The sequence below is a fragment of the Canis lupus genome, chromosome 1, assembly GCF_048164855.1.
Source record: "Canis lupus baileyi chromosome 1, mCanLup2.hap1, whole genome shotgun sequence".
Classification (NCBI taxonomy): Eukaryota; Metazoa; Chordata; class Mammalia; order Carnivora; family Canidae; genus Canis; species Canis lupus.
In genome coordinates, this window is record NC_132838.1 from 35,701,501 (window position 1) to 35,723,753 (window position 22,253).

Genomic DNA, 22,253 nt, shown 5'->3' on the forward strand with positions numbered 1-22,253 from the left:
TTGCCAGTGGTAAGATTCCATCCTTTCTGATGGTAAAGTAATATTCCATTGTATATATGCCACATCTTCTTTATCCAGTCATCATCTGTTGATGGACATCTCTATGAGCCTAATTGAAATGCATCCCCAAGAACAGTAATATATGGGGATTAAGAATCTTTGCTCTGTTCTGAGATTTATTTTAAATACCTGGACTCACAGGTGGCACATAGTAAGGTTATTGAATGAATGAACAACCAAACAAGCATGGGAAGCACTGTGTGTCACTCAGTAAAAGCACGGGTTTGGGAGTCAGGTAGATCTGAAGTCCAATGCTGGCTGCACCATTTAGTAGATCTGTATGACCTCTGACAAGTTCATCCTTCTCTTCCTCCATTTCCTCGTTTATAAAATGAGGATGAAAATAGCTATTGCTTCAGAGTTGCTGTGAGAACTAAACACGACACTGGGGGACACTGTCTAGCATAAAACTGAGTATATACTAGGAGCTCAGTAAATGGAAGCTCTTCCTGCTACTGCCTATTCAGTATTTATGCACATAAATTGATAAGGATGGAAGCAACACAAAACACAGAGAGATGAAAGAAATCATGTTATGGGTTTATGTGTCAAATGTGTATTTAGCAAAATTAAAGAAACTGCTTTTCTTTTTTGTTCTTTCCCCTCTGTTGTCTTCAGCATTATGGTACCTACTAAAGTGAGAGAGAAAAGAGGAGAAGGGGGACCCATCAATGGGGAGGCTACAGAGAATTAGAGGAGAAATCAGACTGAGGAAACAGCCCTAAAACTAAATCAGAGAGAGAATGGAATCCATTCTGTGAGAAAAAGCAAGTAGGAGAGGAGAGGGGAGCGGGTTGGTAGAGAAACCTCTCCTCTTACCAATCCACCCTCCACTCCACTTTGCCTTCAGCTTGCTTTTTGTACTGTTAGTATCCAACTATTTTTCTCCCACCAGACTCCATGGAAGGAGTTTAAAAGCCTCTGGAGGCATCAGTGCTTCCTACAGACCAAGTCCATATAAAGCCCTCCATGATTAGGGTTATACCTATCTGACCTGTCCCAAATGAATTCTTCATTCTCCTTCACATCCTACAATGGTGACAGATCTCTCAGTGATGTGTGCCTTGCCTTCACACACCACTTCTCAGCTCTGTGAATGAACTTCTTCCTTGAAGCCTGAGTCACACTTAAAGGCCCAGTTCAAATGTCACCTGCCACATGTTTTTCAGTGTCCTACCCGAGCAGAGCAGGTCACCAGGGCCATCGTACCATCACAGGTCTGCACACCTGTGAGGGTCTTACCATATTGTAATCGTTTGAGGACAGCAGTTAGAGGTGCTGTTCTGTGAGAACTGCAATCACTCACCGTGCAGTGTTCATGGAAGAAGTGAATATAGGTCACTTTAAAGTTGCCTTTTCAATTTGAGGTACAGCGTGGGTCATCTCTGGCATCACATTCCCAAAAAGATTTCCTTATGGGGGCTCACTGGCTGCTGGCTCCATCCGGGAGCTCCCTAACTGTGCCACAGGCCTTGTGGGTACCTTCCTTAGGGAGATTCAGCAAGAGATATTAACTGGCCTCAAGTCATATTAAATTTATTTTTGAAATGCAAAAATAATAGCCAGTAAGATGATGCCACTGTCCCACCATAATTGTTTCTATGATACACTTCTATGCTCTTAGTTGCAAAGATATGTGCCTATCTTGGTTTAATGTGTGGCACTATTCTGTTTATTTGGCCTAATTATTAAAACCATATCCTCATGGTTGTTAGGGATAATGTTAGGACTGGGTGAGTCCCACATTTGATACTGAGCTCATGAAAGGTTTTGGAAGTGCCTGGAACATACTGGCACTCGATAAATATTGATTCCATCTGAATCTAAGTTTCTGACCTTCAGTCACATTTCTAACCTGCTCCTGAGATGCCCATGTAAGCCAGCGGAACAGCTATCCAAGACCACAGCACAATCAAAAAAAGCTCTGGCAGTTTCTGGAGAGATTCTGTGTCACTATTGTACATTATCGTGCAAATTGTACATACTGAGGCCTAGCCACACTCAAAGCAGTGCCTCAGCCCTTCGGAACAGGAGGCTCATGACTAGGGAAGGCTCTAACTTGTGGAGATCTGGAAACTCCACTGGTTAAGACAAGCAGTTCCATCATGTGAAGCACTAAAATATCTCTACTGAAGACAGTGAGGGAGGATGACAAATTCTGAGTTGACCAATTAGTCAAATTAATAAAGACAGTTTCTGGTGGCAGTATAAAACATGGGCAGGTTTTCCGAGTTAAAAATTTCTGTGTCTTAGAGCCCACATGAGTTTAGCGTCCATGGTGCCTGGGATGTCATGGACGCCTCCCCACATACACTGACTCTGAATTTGCAGTTGCCCCAAGGGAAGATCCACCCAGTTCTGTGCCTGTCCCCACCTGGCCCTGCTTCTCCCTGGATTCATCAAATATTTGACTTGTGTGGAGATCCCAGAAGCTTTGCAAAGTTAGGAGAAGACAGCATTTTGTGATTTTTGCCAGTCATTTCTGATGTCCCCTTTTCTTACATTTTAGATCACATTTTGCTAATACAGTGGACTTTACCTTCAAACTTGGAAATTCCTTCTTGCTTTATTACAGAGTAAGATTTCTCTCTTTTAATATCCATTTTTATTCTACAGGTGAGGAGAGGAAGCCAACAAAATATTCAAGTTACAATATGGAATTTGTCACTTCCTATATCCTAGAGCAATTTTCCATAATATTTTGATTTATGATAATCTGTAAATTGTTAGGACATCTTAGGGACTCTCTCTCATCCCATCCTGCCAGGAAGCTTTGCCTGCAGCCTGGCTTGCCCTAAGAATGCAGGTGCGTGGTGACACGTGTGTACACTCACACAACCATCCTTCAACTTTTTATTTATGGTTTAAAGTGGTCACAGGGATATAAGAAACCCTTGATATCCTAACAAACATGAAGGCGAGAACTGTGGTCTGCCTACATGAGGACCACCGTGAACTCTATTCCGCATCCAGCACCCCAGACCCCCTGGAAGCAAGGCCGAGCAATCTAATTTTTAAGAAGCTCACCTGGTGATTTGATGTCACATTACTTTGAGAACTTGCCCAGAGGTCTGCCTGTGTCCCACAGATGCACATAGGTGGACATGGGGTCGCCTGGTCTCTTATCGTCCAGCTGAGCAGGGGCTGGTCTGCTGTACCTCACATTCAGAAGCAAGTTTTGCCTCCAAGGAGGAAATTATTTTTGCCTGGGGTTCACATGGTATGGGAGCAGTATTCTGCTATTAAAAAATATTTTGGAAAGAAGGAGAAAGACCTGAGAAGTGACCACTGAACATACTCTTAAGATCTTGTTTATTATTTTTTGTATTGTACACTCAGATGGCAACTCTAGATTCTAGAGCTCTAGAATAATCTTGAGCAGCTCCCTAATTAATTCATGAATTCAGGCCATCACACAGCATAGTTTTATCCTTCTATTTATCCCACAGCAAAGTTTATTCTAAGACATCCCTATAGTTTGTAGGCTACTGATTACCATCACAGATAATCAAAATGTCTTTCCAGTAGTGCATCCAGATCCTCCTTGTGCATTGTAAATCCATTTCTTTAATCCTGTTAAATACTCTGAATTCCTCCATCAATACCTCAACTTCCTACTCATCTTCTCTCCATTTTTCTGGCAAAAGAACATCTGTTCATAAGTCAAATAATTTAGCAGTTAATAGGTAGAGCTACAACTTACAAATAATCTGTTCCAGTGCATTGACAGGGTAGCTCTGATGATGGATAAGATAATGTATGTGGCACAGGGACCTGGCATTAAGCAATATTGAATCACATAGTGAAAAGGTAATTCCGTCTCAATTATCTTTCAATCCTTCTGATTCCGTTTAGGGGAGTCTCTATTTCATGCTAGTGTGTCTTTAATGCCCCTCTAATGCTTACTAATCTCCCTACTGAACACATGAAGAACAGGCCTCAGAATCAGAGCCATCAACAAGACCAACATATCTAGGGAACGTTTATTAAGATCAATGAGTTTTCACTGTATTTGTTTTTGTGATTATCTTCTATTTACAGCAAGTGATCATCAATTTATGAGTTTATAGGTTTCAGAAGTTTCCCTTTAAATACATTTATTTTTTTAGTCTGAATTGCATAAGAAATTTTTTAAAAATCAGGTAGCATTTGACAGGCCTCATTATGACTTTTGACTTTTGTAGGCCCTAAGCACTTTGCATTTCTGAGTCTTTTCTGATATTTATGTATATGTACATATATATATACATACACACACATTCATTTCAATATATATTTATCTATCTATTTATTATATATTCTATATATTGTATATTGTGAATATATGGATATATATTATATATGTAACATTTTATGTATGTAACATTTTATGACTGCATTATTATGAAGATGAATGTAATCTTCAACTCTAAAAGTTCATTTTTTTTCTTCCTATTGAAAAAAAAAATAAAACATTTTCGTGGGCCTGGATACCATGTCTACCATGCCTAATGCCAGAGTGAGCCCCAGTATGTGATATAGCAAAGCTTAAAATACTAGTTCATCATGATTGAAGTTTGAGGTATACTAGTTTAATGCAACCCCCTCGTTTTACAAAAAAAAAAAAAAAAAAAAATATATATATATATATATATATATATATATATATGACTTTTCAGGTTCTCAAACATTTGTGAAGCTCGGACTTTTCAGGTTCTCAAACACAAATGTTTGAGAACCTGAAAAGTCTTATAGTATGGTAGGATACACTCAGAACTACATCCAAATGTCAGTTCCCTGATCTTTCCACTTAATTACATGGCATTCTTCCTTGGACCCTCTCCTCCAAAAGCCTTTTCCTTATTCCATCTCCTTTTCATCATAATTAAGTCCTGGGTCCCTCCTTGACTCTAGCTGTCTGCTCAAGGCTGAGCATCTGTGTGCAGAAGTGACACCTGGTGGATCCTCTCTGCAGGCTGACCTTTGCCCTGGGATGCTGGTCAGTTCCTGATGATAGTCCTTGCTCCATAAAGGAGACCCACCTGAACCTCATTAAGAAAAAACACAAAGGATGTCAAAACCCAAGATAGATTTGGGCTTTCCTTTTTGGATGCAATTTTCTGAGCACAGTCTCATTATAATATGGGACACCTGAGTGACTCAGTGGTTGAGCATCTGCCTTTGGCTCAGGGCATGATCCTGGGGTCCTGGGATCGAGTCCCCACATCAGGCTCCCGCAGGGAGTCTGCTTCTCTCTCTGCCTATGTCTCTGCTTCTCTCTGTGTGCCTCTCTTGAATAAATAAATAAAATACATTTTTTTTTAAATTAGCAGCACTGGAAACTTGAGCTTGAGATAGGATACTTATATTTTAGATCAGTGCTTTCTAGGGTAGAATTTATAGATCAGATCAAAGATTTATTCCTTGGGCTGTCAACCTTTCATCTTACTTAGCACTTAAACAGTAGAACCTCAGTACCTCAGCTTCAGGCAACTGTTCTATTGACAATGCACTGTAGAAAACAATCCAATACAATTCTTAAGAGTCTCCTCTGGCAATCAGACTATCTCTTTCTTTGCTCATCCAAAGTGTATCTACACCTGAGAAAACTTTAAAAGGTATTTGTGGAAGTGCCTGAGTGGCTCAGTTGGTTAAGCATTCCCCTTAGGCTCAGGGGCTGATCTCAGGATCTGTGATAAGGGTTCTGGGATCGAGTCTCATGTCAGGCTTCCTGCTCAGTGAAGAGTCTGCTTCTCCCTCTGCCCCCCTCCCCACTGCTTTTACATGCACTTTCTCTCTCTCTCTCTCATAAATAAATAAATAAATAAATAAATAAATAAATAAATAAATAAATAAATAAATAAAATCTTTAAAAATAATAATAATAAAAGGTATTTGTGTTTGAGAAAATAGAAACAGATCATTCGGGCAGCCCAGGTGGCTCAGAGGTTTTGCGCCACCTTCAGCCCAGGGTGTGATCCTGGAGACCCAGAATCGAGTCCTACATCGGGCTCCCTGCATGGAGCCTGCTTCTCCCTCTGCCTGCGTCTCTGCCTCTCTCTCTCTCTCTGTCTCTCATGAATTAATAAATAAAATCTTAAAAAAAAAAAAGAAAGAAAGAAACAGATCATTCCTGAGCATGCTTTTCTGTTTTTTTTCTTTTTTTTTTTTGTTTTTTTTTTTAGTTGTCAAATGATCCTTTATTGTAATATTTTCTGTTGAGGTTCTTAAATAGCTGGGCATTCCACTGTACCACTGTTGATATCATCTACGATATCATGAGGATGGTGGCCATCAACATTGCAGCCCTCTAACTGGGATGTTCCCAGGTTCTCTTCAGTGGATCCAGAGAGCTCTCTAGCTATAAAGACTGCTACCACATTTGTCAGGCAATGTTGACAATCTCATCGAAAGTGAGACTTCCACTGTGCTTGATGGTTTTTTGCTTCTTTCCGTCTCTGACTGCTTCCTGGCTCCTCTGATGATAGGGCAGAGGCAGAAGGTACCACTCTGTCTGAGCCTATCTATTCCAAATGGTCAGAATCACTGTCATTTTCAGACCCTTCTAGTTAATGTCATCACCATCCTTTTTGGGAGACAGACACAGGGTCCAGTCTTTGGGGCTAGGGCAGACATGGCACTGACTTCCCAGCTCATCAGTTCAGGTCAATGACTCTGATCTTGTTGGAGTGGAGTTTAGGTGACATGTCAAAGGCAGTTGCCAGATCAACTCAGAATACAGGATGACCAAGAAAGCTGCACCATGACCTCCTCTAAACCAGAAGTGAGAAGAGCCACCTCCAGCCATCTTTATCACTGTACCCCTGAAAAGTCCTGGCTTTTATGCCAGCTGATTTTATTGCTTATTATTATTCAGAATGCTTATGTGCCACAGGAAAGAAAACATTTAGCAAAATAGTTTTTTTTTTTTTTTTTTTTTTTTTTTTTTTTTACAGTGAAGATCTCTATTTTGAGGCTCAAGCAAAAAATAATTCTGGTCACTTGAGTGACAATGTAAGTGATCTTCAATCATGCACTCCCACAGGTTTATTGAGTCAAAGATTATCTGACTATATCTTTTAAATTTTTTTAAATTTATTTATTTATGATAGTCACAGAGAGAGAGAGAGAGAGAGGCAGAGACACAGGCAGAGGGAGAAGCAGGCTCCATGCACCGGGAGCCCGATGTGGGACTCAATCCCAGGTCCCCAGGATCGCGCCCCGGGCCAAAGGCAGGTGCCAAACCGCTGCGCCATCCAGGGATCCCTGACTATATCTTTTAAAAATATAATTCTAATGTCGAAAAAAGATCCTAGCATTTGGACACAACTCGTCTTGAACCCTACCTTTAGATGTACGAGCTCTGTAATCTTGAATAAGATATTTATTTTTTCTGAGTCTGCTACCTCATCTGCAAAATGGAGTTAATAATTCCTATTTAAGATGTTGTTTTGAAGATTAAATTATCTCCACAAATATTTATTGAACACCTCCTATGTGCCAGGCTCTTTTCTACAAATATCACAGTGAACAAAACTTAGGACTACTGTTCTTGTGCTACAGGTGATCTTGAATGAACTTCAATATTTCCTTCCGGGATCTTAAGTCATTCAAGCAGAGTATTGCCCAGGAGTAGATTAGAAGTGGATTTCTTGTACCTGTAATTCTAAAATAATTATTCCTCTCACTGCTACAGATTTTAGGTTATAATTGAGCTGCTAAAGATTACATACAGATTTAGCAGGACCATTTATAGATTTTTGGCATTTTCTTAGTTTATAAAACCTTAGCTACCTGCAGATCAATGTTATATTTGCTATAAATATTTTACACTATTTTTACTTTTATCAATATATCCTGTTTAACAGTAAACAGCATTTGCCTTACACATTTTTATAAAGGGAGATATATATTCTTTAATGCCTAAAAATTATGAATGATACATTGTTACCCTGAGATTTGCCACTGCCCAACTGCCACAGGCACAGCTAACCTCAGAAAGACCTTTTGTCATTGATTATGTCATTGATAGAACATGTAGCTCCTTTTTAGTGGTGATGATGCCATTAATGAAGTGATCTAGAAAGATCTTCATTTTTCAAAGAGATTTTCTGTCTGGCATCATCAAAGTACATCCTAACCCTTCCAGCTATGGTATCTGATAATCAGTTAAGTAGGCTAAGTAAAATAATGATAACTGAATAACTAAGATTATTCAGATTAGTTATTTGAATTTATATGACTTTGTAGAAAAGTGGATGATTATCTATTCAGTTGGGAACAATGGATAAAGAAGTAGAAATGTAAACACTTTTTAACATTAACAAGTCAAAAATGTATCATTGTTGTGGTTTTTTTTAAAGATTTTATTTTTTTATGCATGAGAGACATAGAGAGAGAGAGGCAGAGACACAGGCAGAGGGAGAAGCAGGCTCCATGCGGGGAGTGTCTCCAAGATGTGGGACTAGATTCCAGGTCTCCAAGATCCCACTCTGGGCTGAAGGCCGTGCTTAACCGCTGAGCCACCAGGGCTGCCCTCATTGTTGTTTTATAACCCACACAGGCCATCAGAGTCAGGACTATCTTCAGTGTAAATGTCTGATTTGCAAGGATTTTTTTTTCCCCTGTGTGAGATTTGACAAGAGTTGGCCTTATCATTAGCTATACATTTGAATTTTATACATGAATGCACCGTTGCAAAACTAGTGTTGGCATCTCAAATCGTTGGTGAAACTCCAGGCCAATGTCATCTGAGGTGACTAGATTACAGTGAAAAAAAAATAAAAACAATAAAATAGATTTTTAAAATACATACTGTCTCTGTATCAACACACATGTAAATTTTTCATGGTTCCCTTCAGAGCTAATTATACTGTTTTAAAACCACAATAGAGAAGCAAAGGATAAGGAAATATAAAGCTACCCAACTGTGGAATCACCCACCTGACATTCTAGGAATACCATGCTCTAATTACTAATATATTGGCAGTCAGCATAGTTATTTAAAGCAATGAACATTTAAAGCAAAGAATTTCCACTATCTTAGTATTTCTTTAAAAATCCTGCATTTTTTTTCTATAAATATAAACATGTTGCATCAAAGATGTTCACTTTAATATTGCCACCATGTCTTTTCCTGCCCAGGCCCACCTGCCGCTTGGTACCACGATACTTAATTAGAGTTTGAAAATTATAACATTCAATTTCCTGCATTTCCCTTGAACATGCAAACAATACAGTGAGAGCAGAGCAAAGATTCTTTCATGGCCATTAGGGAGGGACTAAGTAGAACTCAGACATACTTGTGGTTCAGTTCTCAGTTATGCCATCCTCTCTCTTGAGAAATTTCAATGTTGGAAGGTAAATCTATATCCTAACCCAGTTTCACCTAAGAAGATCTCTGTTCTTTAGATCTGTCCATTGAATTTCCACGCCAAGATGAGCTGACTTTCCTTTCTTCTTATCAAGTTTCATCCCCATCTTGGCCAACTGAACTGAACATGAGAGTGGCCCCTGGGTCCAAAAAACAAATGGGAAGCTCCCATCAAGTCTCTTAGCAATCTGTCTTCAAACATCATATCTAAATCCATGCTCTGCTGGTACAAACCAGTACATTCCTTCTGGAAGCTAATCTGGCATGATTTCCTAACCTGCTGCTGATACACGCATAATTTAGCATTATGCCTTTAACTATAAGAAAGTCATTTAACATTCACACAAAGAATTCTATAAAAGATTTTCATCAGGACATTTTTCATAAATGAAAAATTCAAAATCATTTACTAGTTAATGTCCAAAAAACAGGAATTGGTCAAATAAATTTTGGTATATCCAGTTTATCCATAAAATGGAATTTCAAGCAACTATGGTCAAGGTTAATATCTTAGAAGAATTTCTAAAATGACATATCAAAAATTCTCATGTTGGGGTGCCTGGGTAGCTCAGTTGGTTAAGCATATGACTCTTGGGGACTCCTGGATGGCCCAGCAGTTGAAGGTCTGCCTTCAGCTCAGGGCATGATCTGGGAGTCCCAGGATCGAGTCCCACATCAGGCTCCCTGCATGGAGCCTGCTCTTCCTTCTGTCTATGTCTCTGGCTCTCTCTTTCTGTGTCTCTCATAAATAAATAAATAAAATCTTTAAAAAAACATATGACTCTTGATTTTGACGCAGGTCATGATCTCAGGGTTGTGAGATCTAGCCCCTAGTCGGCCTCACATGCAGGGGGTAGAGCCTATTAAGATTCTCTCTCTCCCTCTCCCTTTGCCCACTCCCCAAAAATTCCTCATGCTACAGTCCCAAAACAAAACCATGCACAGTATGATCCTAACTATGTGTAAATAATACAAAAAGGAGGGGGGAAAAGACATCTACCAAAATATTAACAGTGGTTATTTTTATTTTCTTATGTTCCAATTTTTTTCCTATACATCCTCCAATATTATTTAAATTTACTGTAACAGTCATAAATACAATTAAATTTTAAAAATTCAGATACAGAAGGAAAATACCCATAGAGCGATCGATGCACCACACGTTTTCCTATCCATCCTACCTCTCAGGCAAGCCATATACAGCTACTCTCTGCTATGGCCCTTTTGCTAGGAATTTGCACTATCCATTCTCCTACTGGAGACAAAACAAGTGTTGAGGGGCGATGATAAGAATCTGTGTCACCTGCTCTCTGTTCTTTTTCAGCACACAACAGTTTTGCCCTTTATATTAATTGAGATGAGGACATCACACCACGCGTATCCCAGCAGGAGCAGCGGACTCGCCGCCATATGTACCTTCTCTGTTGGCTATATATTATGGTAAGGACAGTGCCTGCTGGGCTTTCGTATTGTATTAGATTTTGCACTGCTAAATTTGGGCACATATTTCATTATGGATATAATCACTAACAGATTCACACTGCGTGCCTCATTTGGTCCAGGACCTGGGCTTTGTCTCATTTCCCCAGATGCTTATATTTTTAGAAAGTAAATGCCAAACCTCACACAACAGGAATTTGTTGAACAATCCCATGTAAGCAATGGTTCTTCCAAGGCTACATTTTTCAACTCTTTTTCAAACTAAATGTTTTTCTTGGACAGTAGTTTTATTGCTTAAGGGCTTTTTGCTTGGAATTTTTTTGTTGTTGCTATTGTTGATGAACAAATGCAAATGAGGACAGAAGAAATGGCCTCTTGAGAGGAGTGACCTTAAACTTCACAGGAAACAAGTGAAAATGGACGTTCTACTGAATCAGTTTGGAATCTATCTTACAATTAGTCATTACACAAAGCAGGGATTTAAGTGTTTTATTTTTTTTTAATTGGAATAAATAAGTCACAAGAAATCTCCACTTGGTCTGTTGGGCATGAATAAGTCCCAAGTAGGTGATGCCACATTCATCTGATAACAGCACAGTTACCTGTTGAGTTTACTTCACATTAGTTTCAGATCTTACCATGTCTTAATATTTCAAAATTATTTAAGACAGAGAATTTCTTACTTCTCTTTAGAATTCCAAGTCCTCTTTGATGTATTAGTACACACAAAAGAGGTCCTCCCGCCAACATTTCTGACTCTTGGGACTCTCTTGTCCTGAGTTCTGGGTCGCCATCCCTTCCTTTAAACCTGAAGGACCGAATCATGTTCTTCCAAACATCCCAGAATGGTACTTAATCCCCCCAAAATCCCAGAGGTCTTTGGGAGTCCCAGGTTCCATGGACCGTTTTTGCTTTAGCCAGCCCAGAAATACAAAATAAAGGTCAGGACGGTACTTCACATACTTTGCGGGAATGATCACATAATGCCCCAGATCTGACCAGAAAGGAAATTTGTTTCTAGGAAGTCATACCTTGTGGCTGGATCTAAGGGGACATCCAGATGAAAGAGCCCAGAACAAACATGCAGTAATGCTCATTCTATCTGTCATTTCATCGACTAGTCAAAGACTGCTTGAGAGGCCTGGGGAACATTTGTTTTCCTCGTCATCTTCTAGATTTTTTGTTTCCACCTAAAATGTTAAGTATTGATTTTCCGTAATAGAAAAGATCCAAATGATCAGGGCTCACAGGTGAATCATGACTGAAATTATGTCTCAAAAGTGAGTATATGTACTTTATATATATAAATCTGATATTCAAATGACTCTTATCTTTCAGAAGAGTCATGTAGGGAGGCTATGAATTATTCCAGGAATGCATTCATTTTAAAATCAAAAATCATTAAAAATCAAATTCCCTCTTTGCCCCCAAAAATATAGTCTCATTACTTTGTGCTCATATTTGCTTACCTGTGGGAAAGGAAGCTTTTTACTCTGAGATCTCTGGGTGTATTTCTGTGAATTCATTTATATGCCATTAAATTATCTGAATCTTATAGAGCCCCAGAGGTTTCGGGAACTATATATTTTCCTATGGCTTTTCTTCCGTTGTGGGTACACTCACTCCACGTTCCAAAGAGACACATGGGAAATACCACATAGCCTTCATTATAGACCCCCAAGATCTCTCATTAAAATGAATCATTACTCATGCTCTTCATGCCAAGTGAGGCTTGCCAGCTCTGTGTACTCCCTAAGTAAACCAGAACTTGTTTGGACATGTATTTGAATTAACCAGCAAATTCTCTTAGATATGTTCTAAGAGAGCTTTCAAAGTAGACTTTTTCCTTTGGTGTTTTGCCCTAGGTTTTCATAGCTATGTCAAGAGCTAAACAGTGCCTCTCATATCATGTCATAGTATATAAATCCAAGAATTTTCATTGTTATCAAAAAGAGTACCTTTTGCTTCCCACCAGACTATCTCAGAGCCACCGTACCATTGATACAACAGTAGAAGGATCAGGATATGAAATCTTTTGGTAGTGTACCAGGATTGTAACTGGATATTCCAGAACCTCATGCCAAAATGGAAGAAAGCATTCCTCTTATCACATGCTAATTATAAAACAAATAGATCTCCCTGCCGTCCTCTGCATGGTAGAGCTGAATCTGTACCTCTGCATCTACTGCCCAAGACTGTCTATGCTTTGCTCTGATTCCCACTTGCTGTCCATTCCCAAATGTCTCCCTCCTCATCTGAACTTGTTCTCCTCCTAGATTTGGATAGCCAAAGTTGAGACATCATATGGGAGCTTTCACTCTAGACTGGAGCCCATTGAGTTGCCACCCTGAGTGGCTTCATTTCCCAACACCGATTTCAGTCCTCCCAAGCCAAGCATCAGAAGTCATCCAAGACACCTTTTCTGGCTCTTTCTCTCCCACCATATTTCTTCCACATACCCAGGGTTGGGAACACAAGCATTTCCCCATCCACTTATGGTGGGCTCTTAATACCTTTTCTGCATACCTCCCCTCCATCATCATTCCCCCACACATTATCTGTACCCTAGTTATGGAGTTTCCCCCTAAAACTGAGATGACCTGTATTATCTTATGCAGGATACAACACAGAGGTTTCTTTTCTTTCTCTCTTTTTTTTTTTTTTTAAGATTTTATTTATTCATGAGAGACACCGAGAAAGAGGCAGAGACACAGGAAGAGGGAGAAGCAGGCTCCTCACAGGGAACCGGATGCGGGACTTGATCCCCAGACCTGGGATCATGCCCTGAGCAGAAGGCAGATGCTCAACTGCTGAGCCACCCAGGCATCCCTAGATCCTCTTGGTTTCTAATGCAACTGTAATTATCAGGAATTGTAATATACTTGAATTCTTTTCAGTTCTGTGCCAAGTGTTTTTCAAATATTATGTTATTTAGCTCCCCAAATAACCCTTTGAGATAGGCATTTGGCCTATTTACAAATAAAGATACTAAAGCTTAGAGAGTATATGAATTGCTCAAGGAAAAGCCAAGTGTTCTTGTTGTTTCCAGATCTGGAATGCAAGCCCTGTGTGTGGCCACAGTCTATATAATTCAGTGTGCTCTCCACCACTTTCTTTTGGGTGAAGAGTACCTCTGTGGGTGAAGAGATGAAGTGTATGTTTAGTTTTTATTTTGTTTTGAAGCAATAACATCAGAAATAGCATGTCTAATAGTTAAGGCCACTTCCTGGGTTAGAATTCTGACCCCTTCATTTAACCTTTCTGAGGCCTAACTTACTTAGATTTAAAATAGAGACAAGGACATCAGAGGGCAGTTGTGAGGATTCAGTTACTGTATGTAGAACCCATAGAACAATGCCTGACACAGTGTAAAAAATTTCCATATTTACTTTTATTGGTAGTAGTAGTAGTATTAGTATTAGTTTTGATTTTTTTTTTTTTAGATTTTTAATGTATTTATTCATGAGAGACACAGAGAGAGGCAGAGACACAGGCAGAGGGAGAAACAGGCTTCCCCACAGGGAGCCCGATGAAGGACTCGATCCCAGGACCCTGGGATCATGCTGAACCAAAGGTAGACGCTCAACCACTGAGCCACCCAAACATCCCAGTATGAGTATTTCTATACTTACTATTCTGAGGACAACAAATAGAGCACATAGTGTTTTCTTATCAAAGGTTTGAGAATTTTAGTCACAATGCTGTAAGCCTTTTAACTTTTACTTTTACTCTTTCTAACTCAGTCATACACTCTTCACTTTAAAAACCCAAAATAGCCCTAAAGGATATGAAAATATCATTTTTGTTTGCTTTTTAATTTTAAAAGGACCATCAGGAAATCTTGAAGGGGGACTGAGTAAAACAGAAAGCTTTAAGATCATGGAGTGTTGACTGCTGTCAGCCTCTGGTTGACAAATTCTGTAAGAGAAGCTATCCCTACTTTACCTATGCAGGACTCCTCCTGATGGCCAATCTGTTCTCTGACTGTGGCCCCTCAACACCTCCCATCATTGTCTCCCTGTAGTACTGGTGTTGCTCGCTGCTTTGCTTTTCAATCTAAAGGACGCAGAAAAAGGAAACCCATCCCTGATCTAGAAAATGTATATCCCCAAAGCTTCAGCAGTGGGTGTCCTCTGTGCTGAGAAGGATTTTTCCAGCCTCTGTCTGTCTGTCCATTCTCCCCTCCCCTGGTGGCTCTCATTCAGGAGACCCCACATGAGACCTCAGGACCCATGCATAATAACACAGGCTAACACTAAATGCGAGGTACAGTCAGGAACAAGAAGGCATTAGGGAAGAGGAGAAAGAGAATCGGAAGAGTGTCTTCTTATGGATAAACATTTCTTGTCACTACATTGAGCTTATTTAAATCAGAAGAGAGATTTCTGTTTTCTCTGGGCCCTAATGATTTTTGATAAATTTTGTATTCCAAAACTCCTTACCCCAAATGTGTCCATTGTGCAACTTCTCAAAACAGAAAATAAGACAAAGTAAAATCAAGATGAAATGGGATCTTTCTCTTATGATATAGTCTTAAACTACCCTAAATCAGAGTTCTGTCTCACCAAACTTGATTCTACCTCGGCTATGCGATTGCAGATTATTTTTGTTTTCTTACTGAAACTTTTCTTTATTTCCTCAAGTTTGTGCTGGAAACAGAAGTTGTTTCATAAAATAGAGGGGGAAAAAATTCTTAAAAATAAGATTGTACTCAAATTTAAGAGTCTTGGAAAGAATTTTTAGCCATGAGCTAGTAAAATTTTTAGAATAAAATTTACATCCTCTTCACTAAAAAAAAAAGTGAAATTTTAGACCACATGTAGTCCCCCTACTTAATTGGATGCTTCTTCACCAGTTAAGCAAAACTGGCCAACAGGTAGTTGTTTTCTGACCAGCAGATGACATTCTCCTCTGTTCAACTTGAACCTTTCACTCTACCATAACTGCCTATCCTGATGACTTTTACATCTGTAACAGTACATTAAAGTTTTCCTGACTTCCTGGCAGTGGAGAATAGGGACCAAGCTGAAAGAGTCACATGGAATGTACCTCGAATTCTGAAGAGAGGTGCCTTTCTTGGGGCTTACAAAAGACAGCCCAAGCACTCTGTTCCCTTACACATCACCAAAGCCATCCACACTTTTTGCCATGCCTATCTTCCCAACCTTCCTTCTTTAGCCTGGCTAGGGAGGAGAGGGGTTTTGGAGTCTTGAGCTAAAGTCTAGGGGAGCCACTGGGGAAAGAAGTGCCTCCCAACATTCACCAAAGCCGATTATAAGAGGCTCCCAGAGAATCCCTGGCAAATATCAGGTATAAGATAGGAATCTAACTTGGGAAGCAGACTTGTTAACCTTTCTTTGCCTCCTGCCTGAGCAATGAAAAGAGCATTGAAGGCATATGGCAGGGTGGAGGGAGGAGCAGCTACAGAGCAGTCTATGACCACATCATTTCATGTGGCAAAGATGGGTGAGTTTCTTGTGGATCTGGTTTAACACTGAGGGAGAGTGCTCAGCTCGGGCTGTCTTAATGGTGGCCCACCCAAGAAGGCTAGCCCCTGGGCATGGGTTTCCATACAGCAGGAAATTGGAGTGTACTGCCATGAGCAGGAGCCAGTCTATATCCCACATGGGGAACCTCTGCAGTGGAGAAGCCCCTCAGAGACCCCTACAAACCTCACACATGTGTACAACATCCAAAAGTAGGAATGTGAACATCAGCCTCACAGCAGTTATCAGTGGAGACTAGGTATTACTAGAGGAAGAGGGGAAAGAAACCACTTGTATGGCCATGGGCAATGAAGTCAGGAAATGTTCACCCTCCTCCTATATCCCCTCCCTATCCCCAGTTAGGAAGGAGACATCCGAGAAGCAGGCTATGCCCTCCCATTCTACTTCAAGATGCTGAAGAAGGAGGCAGAACAAAAATGCAGACCTCCTCCCACTCAAGGCTCTGGCAATAATCCGAGTGTGCTCAATGCAGGCAGAAGGCCCATGTGTCAGAGTGGAGCAAGGGGAGAGTGCCTGGAGACCTCCCGGAGTGGAGGGAAGATTATGTACGCCTCATAGGCTATGTAAGGACAGTGACCTTAACTCATACTGAAATCAAGAGTTACTGGAAGGTTTCCAACAGAAAACTGACATAATCTGAGGCATTTTTAAAGGACCACTACAGTGACTATGTAGAGAATGGACTAGGGGCAAGGATAGAGCAGGAGAACAATTATGAGGCTATATCGTAATCCCTTCTAGTAGGCAGTGGCATGGCTGGGATGAAGGTGGTAGAAATGGCAATGTGAGAACTAGAAGGATTCTGGATATAGACAGAGCCAGTAGGATTTCCTACCTAATTTTGACCAAATCTAAGTTAAACTCTGGGCTCAGCCTTTTAATACCTTTTTAACTTGATATGGTAGGCAGAATAATAGTCCCAGAAATGACCCCATCCTAATCGCTAGAACTTGTGAATATGTCACTTTACATGATAAAAAGGACTTTGCAGATGTATTGCATTAAAGATCTTGGGGTGGGAAGGCTAGCCTGCATTATCCAAGTGGACCCAAGTCAATCCTTTGGTTTCCCTGCTGTGTTAGAGGGGAGCAGGACTGTGAGAGAAGGGCCAGATGGATGTTACAAGAAAAGGACCCAAAGCATCGCTGCCAGCTTTGAAGACAGAGGAAGGGAACCATGAGCCAGGAAATGTGAGCTGCTAGAGAAGTCAAGGAAACAATCCAGAAAGAATGCAACCCTGCCAACATCTTGATTATAGCCCTGTAAGACCTGTGTTGGACTTTAACCTACAGAACTGTAAGATAAATGTGTATTGTTTTCAGCCACAAAGTTTGCAGCAATGTGTTATAGCAGTAGTAGAATACTTATACACTTGGGCAAATCACTTAATCTCTGTTGGCCTCAGTTTCCCCATCTGAAAAAGAAGAGGGTCGTGATACTTAGGATTACTGTGAGAATCAGAAAAATGGGTGTAGGGGGTGCCTGGATGCCTCTGGCAGTTCAGTTTCGGACTCTTGATTTCGGCTCAGGTCATAATATCAGGGTTGTGAAATCCAGCCCCCCATTGGGCTCCATGCTGAATGGGGCACCTGTTTAAGAGTCTTAAGATTATCTCTGTCTCTCTGCCCCTCTCCCCACCCCCACACTCACATGAACTCTCTCTCTAAAAAGGAAGGAAGGAAGGAAGGAAGGAAGGAAGGAAGGAAGGAAGGAAGGAAGGAAGGAAGGAAGAGAGAGAGAGAGAGAGAGAAAGAAAGGAAGGAAGGAAGGAAGGAAGGAAGGAAGGAAGGAAGGAAGGAAGGAAGGAAGGAAGGAAGGAAGGAAGGAAGGAAGAAAAAGAAAGAAAGAAAGAAAGAAAGAAAGAAAGAAAGAAAGAAAGAAAGAAAGAAAGAAAGAAAGAAAGAAAGAAAGAAAGAAAGAAGGTGGGTGTAAAATGCTTTCCACATAATTGGTTCTAGGTTTGGTAACCATTGTTGTTGTTCTATTTATATGCTAATACTTAGACTTAAAGTAGCCCCTTTCTGCCTGTTTCTTCCCTCATTAACCTGTTGTGTCTGTTCTGGGAGGTGAAGGTCCAGATCCTTAAAGTCATATCATCTTCTGTTCAGTTCCCCTCTTTCCTTGCTTTGAGCAGATCACTTATCCTCTCTTAACCTCATTTTTACCACCTTTAAAATGGGAGTAGTGCTTGCACCATAGACTTGTTGTAAGGACTCACAATTATATGGGGCCCTCAGAAATGATCGTGTCTTTCCTTCCTCCCACCACAAAAATCCTGACTGTCTGAGGAGTGTATGGGAAAGTCCCATTTCTTTCTCTCTCTCATCCCCACAACCTTTATTTTCATTTTATCCTCTGCTCTTATGGATTCTGGTCTTGCTTCATGGGCTTCATGTCCCCTCACAACCTATTAAGAATGCTAACGAATTTTCTGAAAATTTCTTATGCTTCGAACATTAAGTTATTTCCCAAGCTCTGTTTTTCCCCTGAGAACCAAGAATGTCATTGCTTTCCCATTATTCTGATCTGCTTATTTTTACAAACATGTTGTTGAGATGAGTTGCTGTTTTCTCATCTTCTGGACAATGGAGGGCTTGCCAACTGAGAGCATGGCTTGTACTCAGCTCCTCAGAGTGCCCACTTGGGTGTTGATTAAATCAGTTTCTTAGATCTGCATCTGGACAGAAAAGGCTTGTGTGTATAATCCATCTCAGTTCCCAGTATTTATTATTCTGAGTTTTGTCTTCTACCCCCAACAGCTGGTTCTCAGACTTGCTGGGAGCACAGAAAGAACTAGAATTCCCCATATGCTGTTAACCATGCTTTCCCCCAAAATCATCTTCTGTGACCCTTCCCACACTTCCCAGCACTACATCCATACCAACACAACCATTTATTTTCCCTGTGGTCTTCTGGAATCACCAGTTTGATGCTCCTTGTGTCCTTGATGTTACTTGGTAATTTTACTTTGCATTTCCTCTAGCAGCTCTGCCTGCACCCCCTCCACCTCCAGCTCAAACTCCCTATTCCTCTCTCAGAAGACGACCTGACCTTGTATTTCACCAGAGACTGTAAAAGACTTTAAACAGGAACTTTTTCCATTTCTTCCTGCCAACATTCTTACTGTACCCACTCTCTGCTTATAACAATAGGGAAGAATTTCTATACCTTCCAACAGGTGACATCCCCCACCCCAGCTCTTCATCCAACATCATTCCATTCTCCTGGAACTTCAGTCCCACCAACAGGCCCTTCCTGTTGAATACTAGAACACTAGGATTAGCATCCTAATCCCACCTTAAACACAAATTACCCATCTGGTACCAGCCCCATTACATCTAGCAACTGCACGGTCTCCCTACTCACAGCCGAGCTTCTCTGAAGAGTTGTTTACACTGCCTCTAGTCCTGTTTACACACCAAGAGACAGGGCAGTATAGACACTAAGAGAATGGACTCATGAGCCATATTGCCTGAGAATGGATTCTGCTTCTACAATATGACTTTGGACTAGTTGCTCCATGGTGTAATTGTTAGGTTTTTTAGTAACTAAATGGAAATGAGACCACCAAGGCAAGTGAGGGTCCAAGAACAGATTTTATTGCAGGCACCCTCAGGCGAGGTTCCACGACTCACAGGGGAAAGAGAGTGAGTCGGGGAAGTCTCGCCAAGACAAGGTGGTAGGGGGTTTACATAACGTTGTAAGGCAGAACGGTTTCCTATTGGTCGGTTCATATGCAAAGGGAGGATTGCAAGCCGACCAGTCAGAGCGACTTTCACCATGCAAAGGAATGATTGCAATCCAACCAGTCAGAGTGACCCTCACTATGCAAAGGAAGGATTGCAATTCGACCAGTCAAAGGTGACTTCCTCCTCTGGGGTTTGAAGGGCATTGGGTTCGGTTGGGGAAGTCCAAAGGGGAGATGTAAGGGTCTACGTCAAGCTGTCAGTAGGTCATTGGTCCATTGACGTCCCAAGTGGAGGTGGTGACAGGAACCTCAGCCATTTTGGGGTATCCACCATCTTGAGGAGTTTCCCTTCCCGCCTGGCCCCAACAGTAATAAGAGCTTCTGCTTCATAGGGATGTTGTGATGATTAATGTAATATAATCTTCAGTGGATGTAAAGCCCAAGCATGGAGTGTGTACTGTTATCATTATGAACCCACTCCAATGGGAGTTAAGCTGCATTACTTAAGCAAAACATTTGTTGGGATTACCAGTGACTTCTATTTTGCTGAAGTCATTGAATGCTTTGTAGACCTCTCCTCCATTGATATTACAGCAGTTTTGATATTAAACTATGCCACTTCCTGAGCTACTCTTTTCTCAGACTTGGATGATGTCACAATCTCCCAATCTCCCTCCCCGTTCTCAAAATGATCCCTCATAGCATCGTCTGCAGGCTTTTCCCATTCTACCCAAACCCCTTTGCTGGAGTACTTTGGAGCCCAGGCATTGGTCTTCTTCCTTTTTTTAAGTTATTACTTTTAAATTTTATTGTGGAGAGAATACTCAACATGGGATTCACCTTCTTAACTGATGTCCTTTTCTTTTACTATCTACTGTCCCTAAGTAAACCCATCAACTCTGTTGTGTGATTTCTTCCATCCCAGATTCAGAGCTCAGAACTCTCTTCTGATACCTATTCATAAGCCTCTCATGCTTGCAATTGCACACCAAGCTCAAGCAGTTACCTGCTTTCCCAACTGTACCCCAAGATTGTATTCCCTGGGCATTGCCAGACACCCACATGTTCATGCCAGAAATCTATGAGACACCCACAACCCATCTTTCTAGAACCTTTTACAAACAGTCATTGACCAATTTCTGGCTTCTATAGTTCCAAAGTACTTAAAAAATCTTTGCCCTTTGCTCCCTCTCCACCATTAACACCATGGCCCCAGCTTCTGTTATCCCTCTCCTGAACCACTGCCCAAACTGCCATTCCCTCACTGCCATGCCTGTCTAGCTTGCAATATCCTTGGGAGATCCTTTAAAAGCACACATGACCACATCACTCCCTTGCTCAGAGAATATGGATGACTTCCCATTGCTTCTAGGAATAAAGTCCAAAAAGTTCCTTTGCATGGCTTCGGGGACCTGCACTATTTGACCCCCCTGACCTCTCTCTCTTCCTCATCCTCCTCTGTCCTCTTTGCTTGCCGGCTCCAACCATAGTGACCTTCTCTCTAATGGTCAAGAGCAATCTAAGTTTCTTCCAAGTTAAAAGCTCTCACCTTCCTCATACTCCACCCACCCTACCCCCAGTCTTGCCTCCATAATTATTTATTCTAAAGCCTCATCATTAGTTGGGTCTCAGCTCAACTATCTCTTTCTCAGGGAGGCCTTCTCTGACTCTCAGGATTTGGTTCAACCTCTCTATGGTACACCACTGTAGTGCCCTGTTCATTTTAAAAAGGAGTTGTAGTTATGTGGTTATTTGATTGATTTTTTTCAGTCTGCCCGCCCCCCCCCCCCGGGTCTCCCCCCTTCACTTTCTAGAGCAAGAGAAAAATCAGCAGTTGAATTGATCTTAAAGAAAATAAAGAGAGCTTCCCTGTCTACAGTTTTCTAAGGGTTAATACAAACACATTTCCGTTAGACATCATGTCAATCAAAACGTCAGAAAATATTCTTAAGATAGATTGCTTAATAAGAAAAATTGTGACAGTGTGTGAGTTTTAAAAGCAAGCAGATAAAGTAGGGAAAATTTAAATTATATATATATATATATATATATATATATATATATATATATATATATATATACACATACACACACACCTACCTTACACTTAGCTCAATGGTAACCATATAAAGTGGTTTACAATGTTCTTACCACCCATTTCTCTAATACTGAATTTCAGCTTGTCTCTTCTCCCGCCTGCTTGATT

General features: G+C 40.8%; 1 protein-coding gene across 11 annotated transcripts in view; it reads left to right on the forward strand.

The window, feature by feature from the left end:
* The window catches only part of AIG1 (androgen induced 1), a 240,818-nt gene that overhangs the window by 180,794 nt on the left and 37,771 nt on the right, over nt 1-22,253 (forward strand). For 7 of the 11 annotated variants that reach the window (XR_012031075.1, XR_012031080.1, XM_072825955.1 and 4 more), the window contains one exon: nt 10,737-10,852. The exons of the other annotated variants lie outside the window; for them this stretch is intronic. Coding sequence is in view for 5 of the 7 variants with exons in the window: in XM_072825955.1 (XP_072682056.1) it covers nt 10,737-10,852 (116 nt within the window). In the remaining 2 variants the exon portion in view is untranslated. The remainder of the gene's footprint in view (nt 1-10,736; nt 10,853-22,253) is intronic. 11 annotated transcript variants of the gene reach the window in all.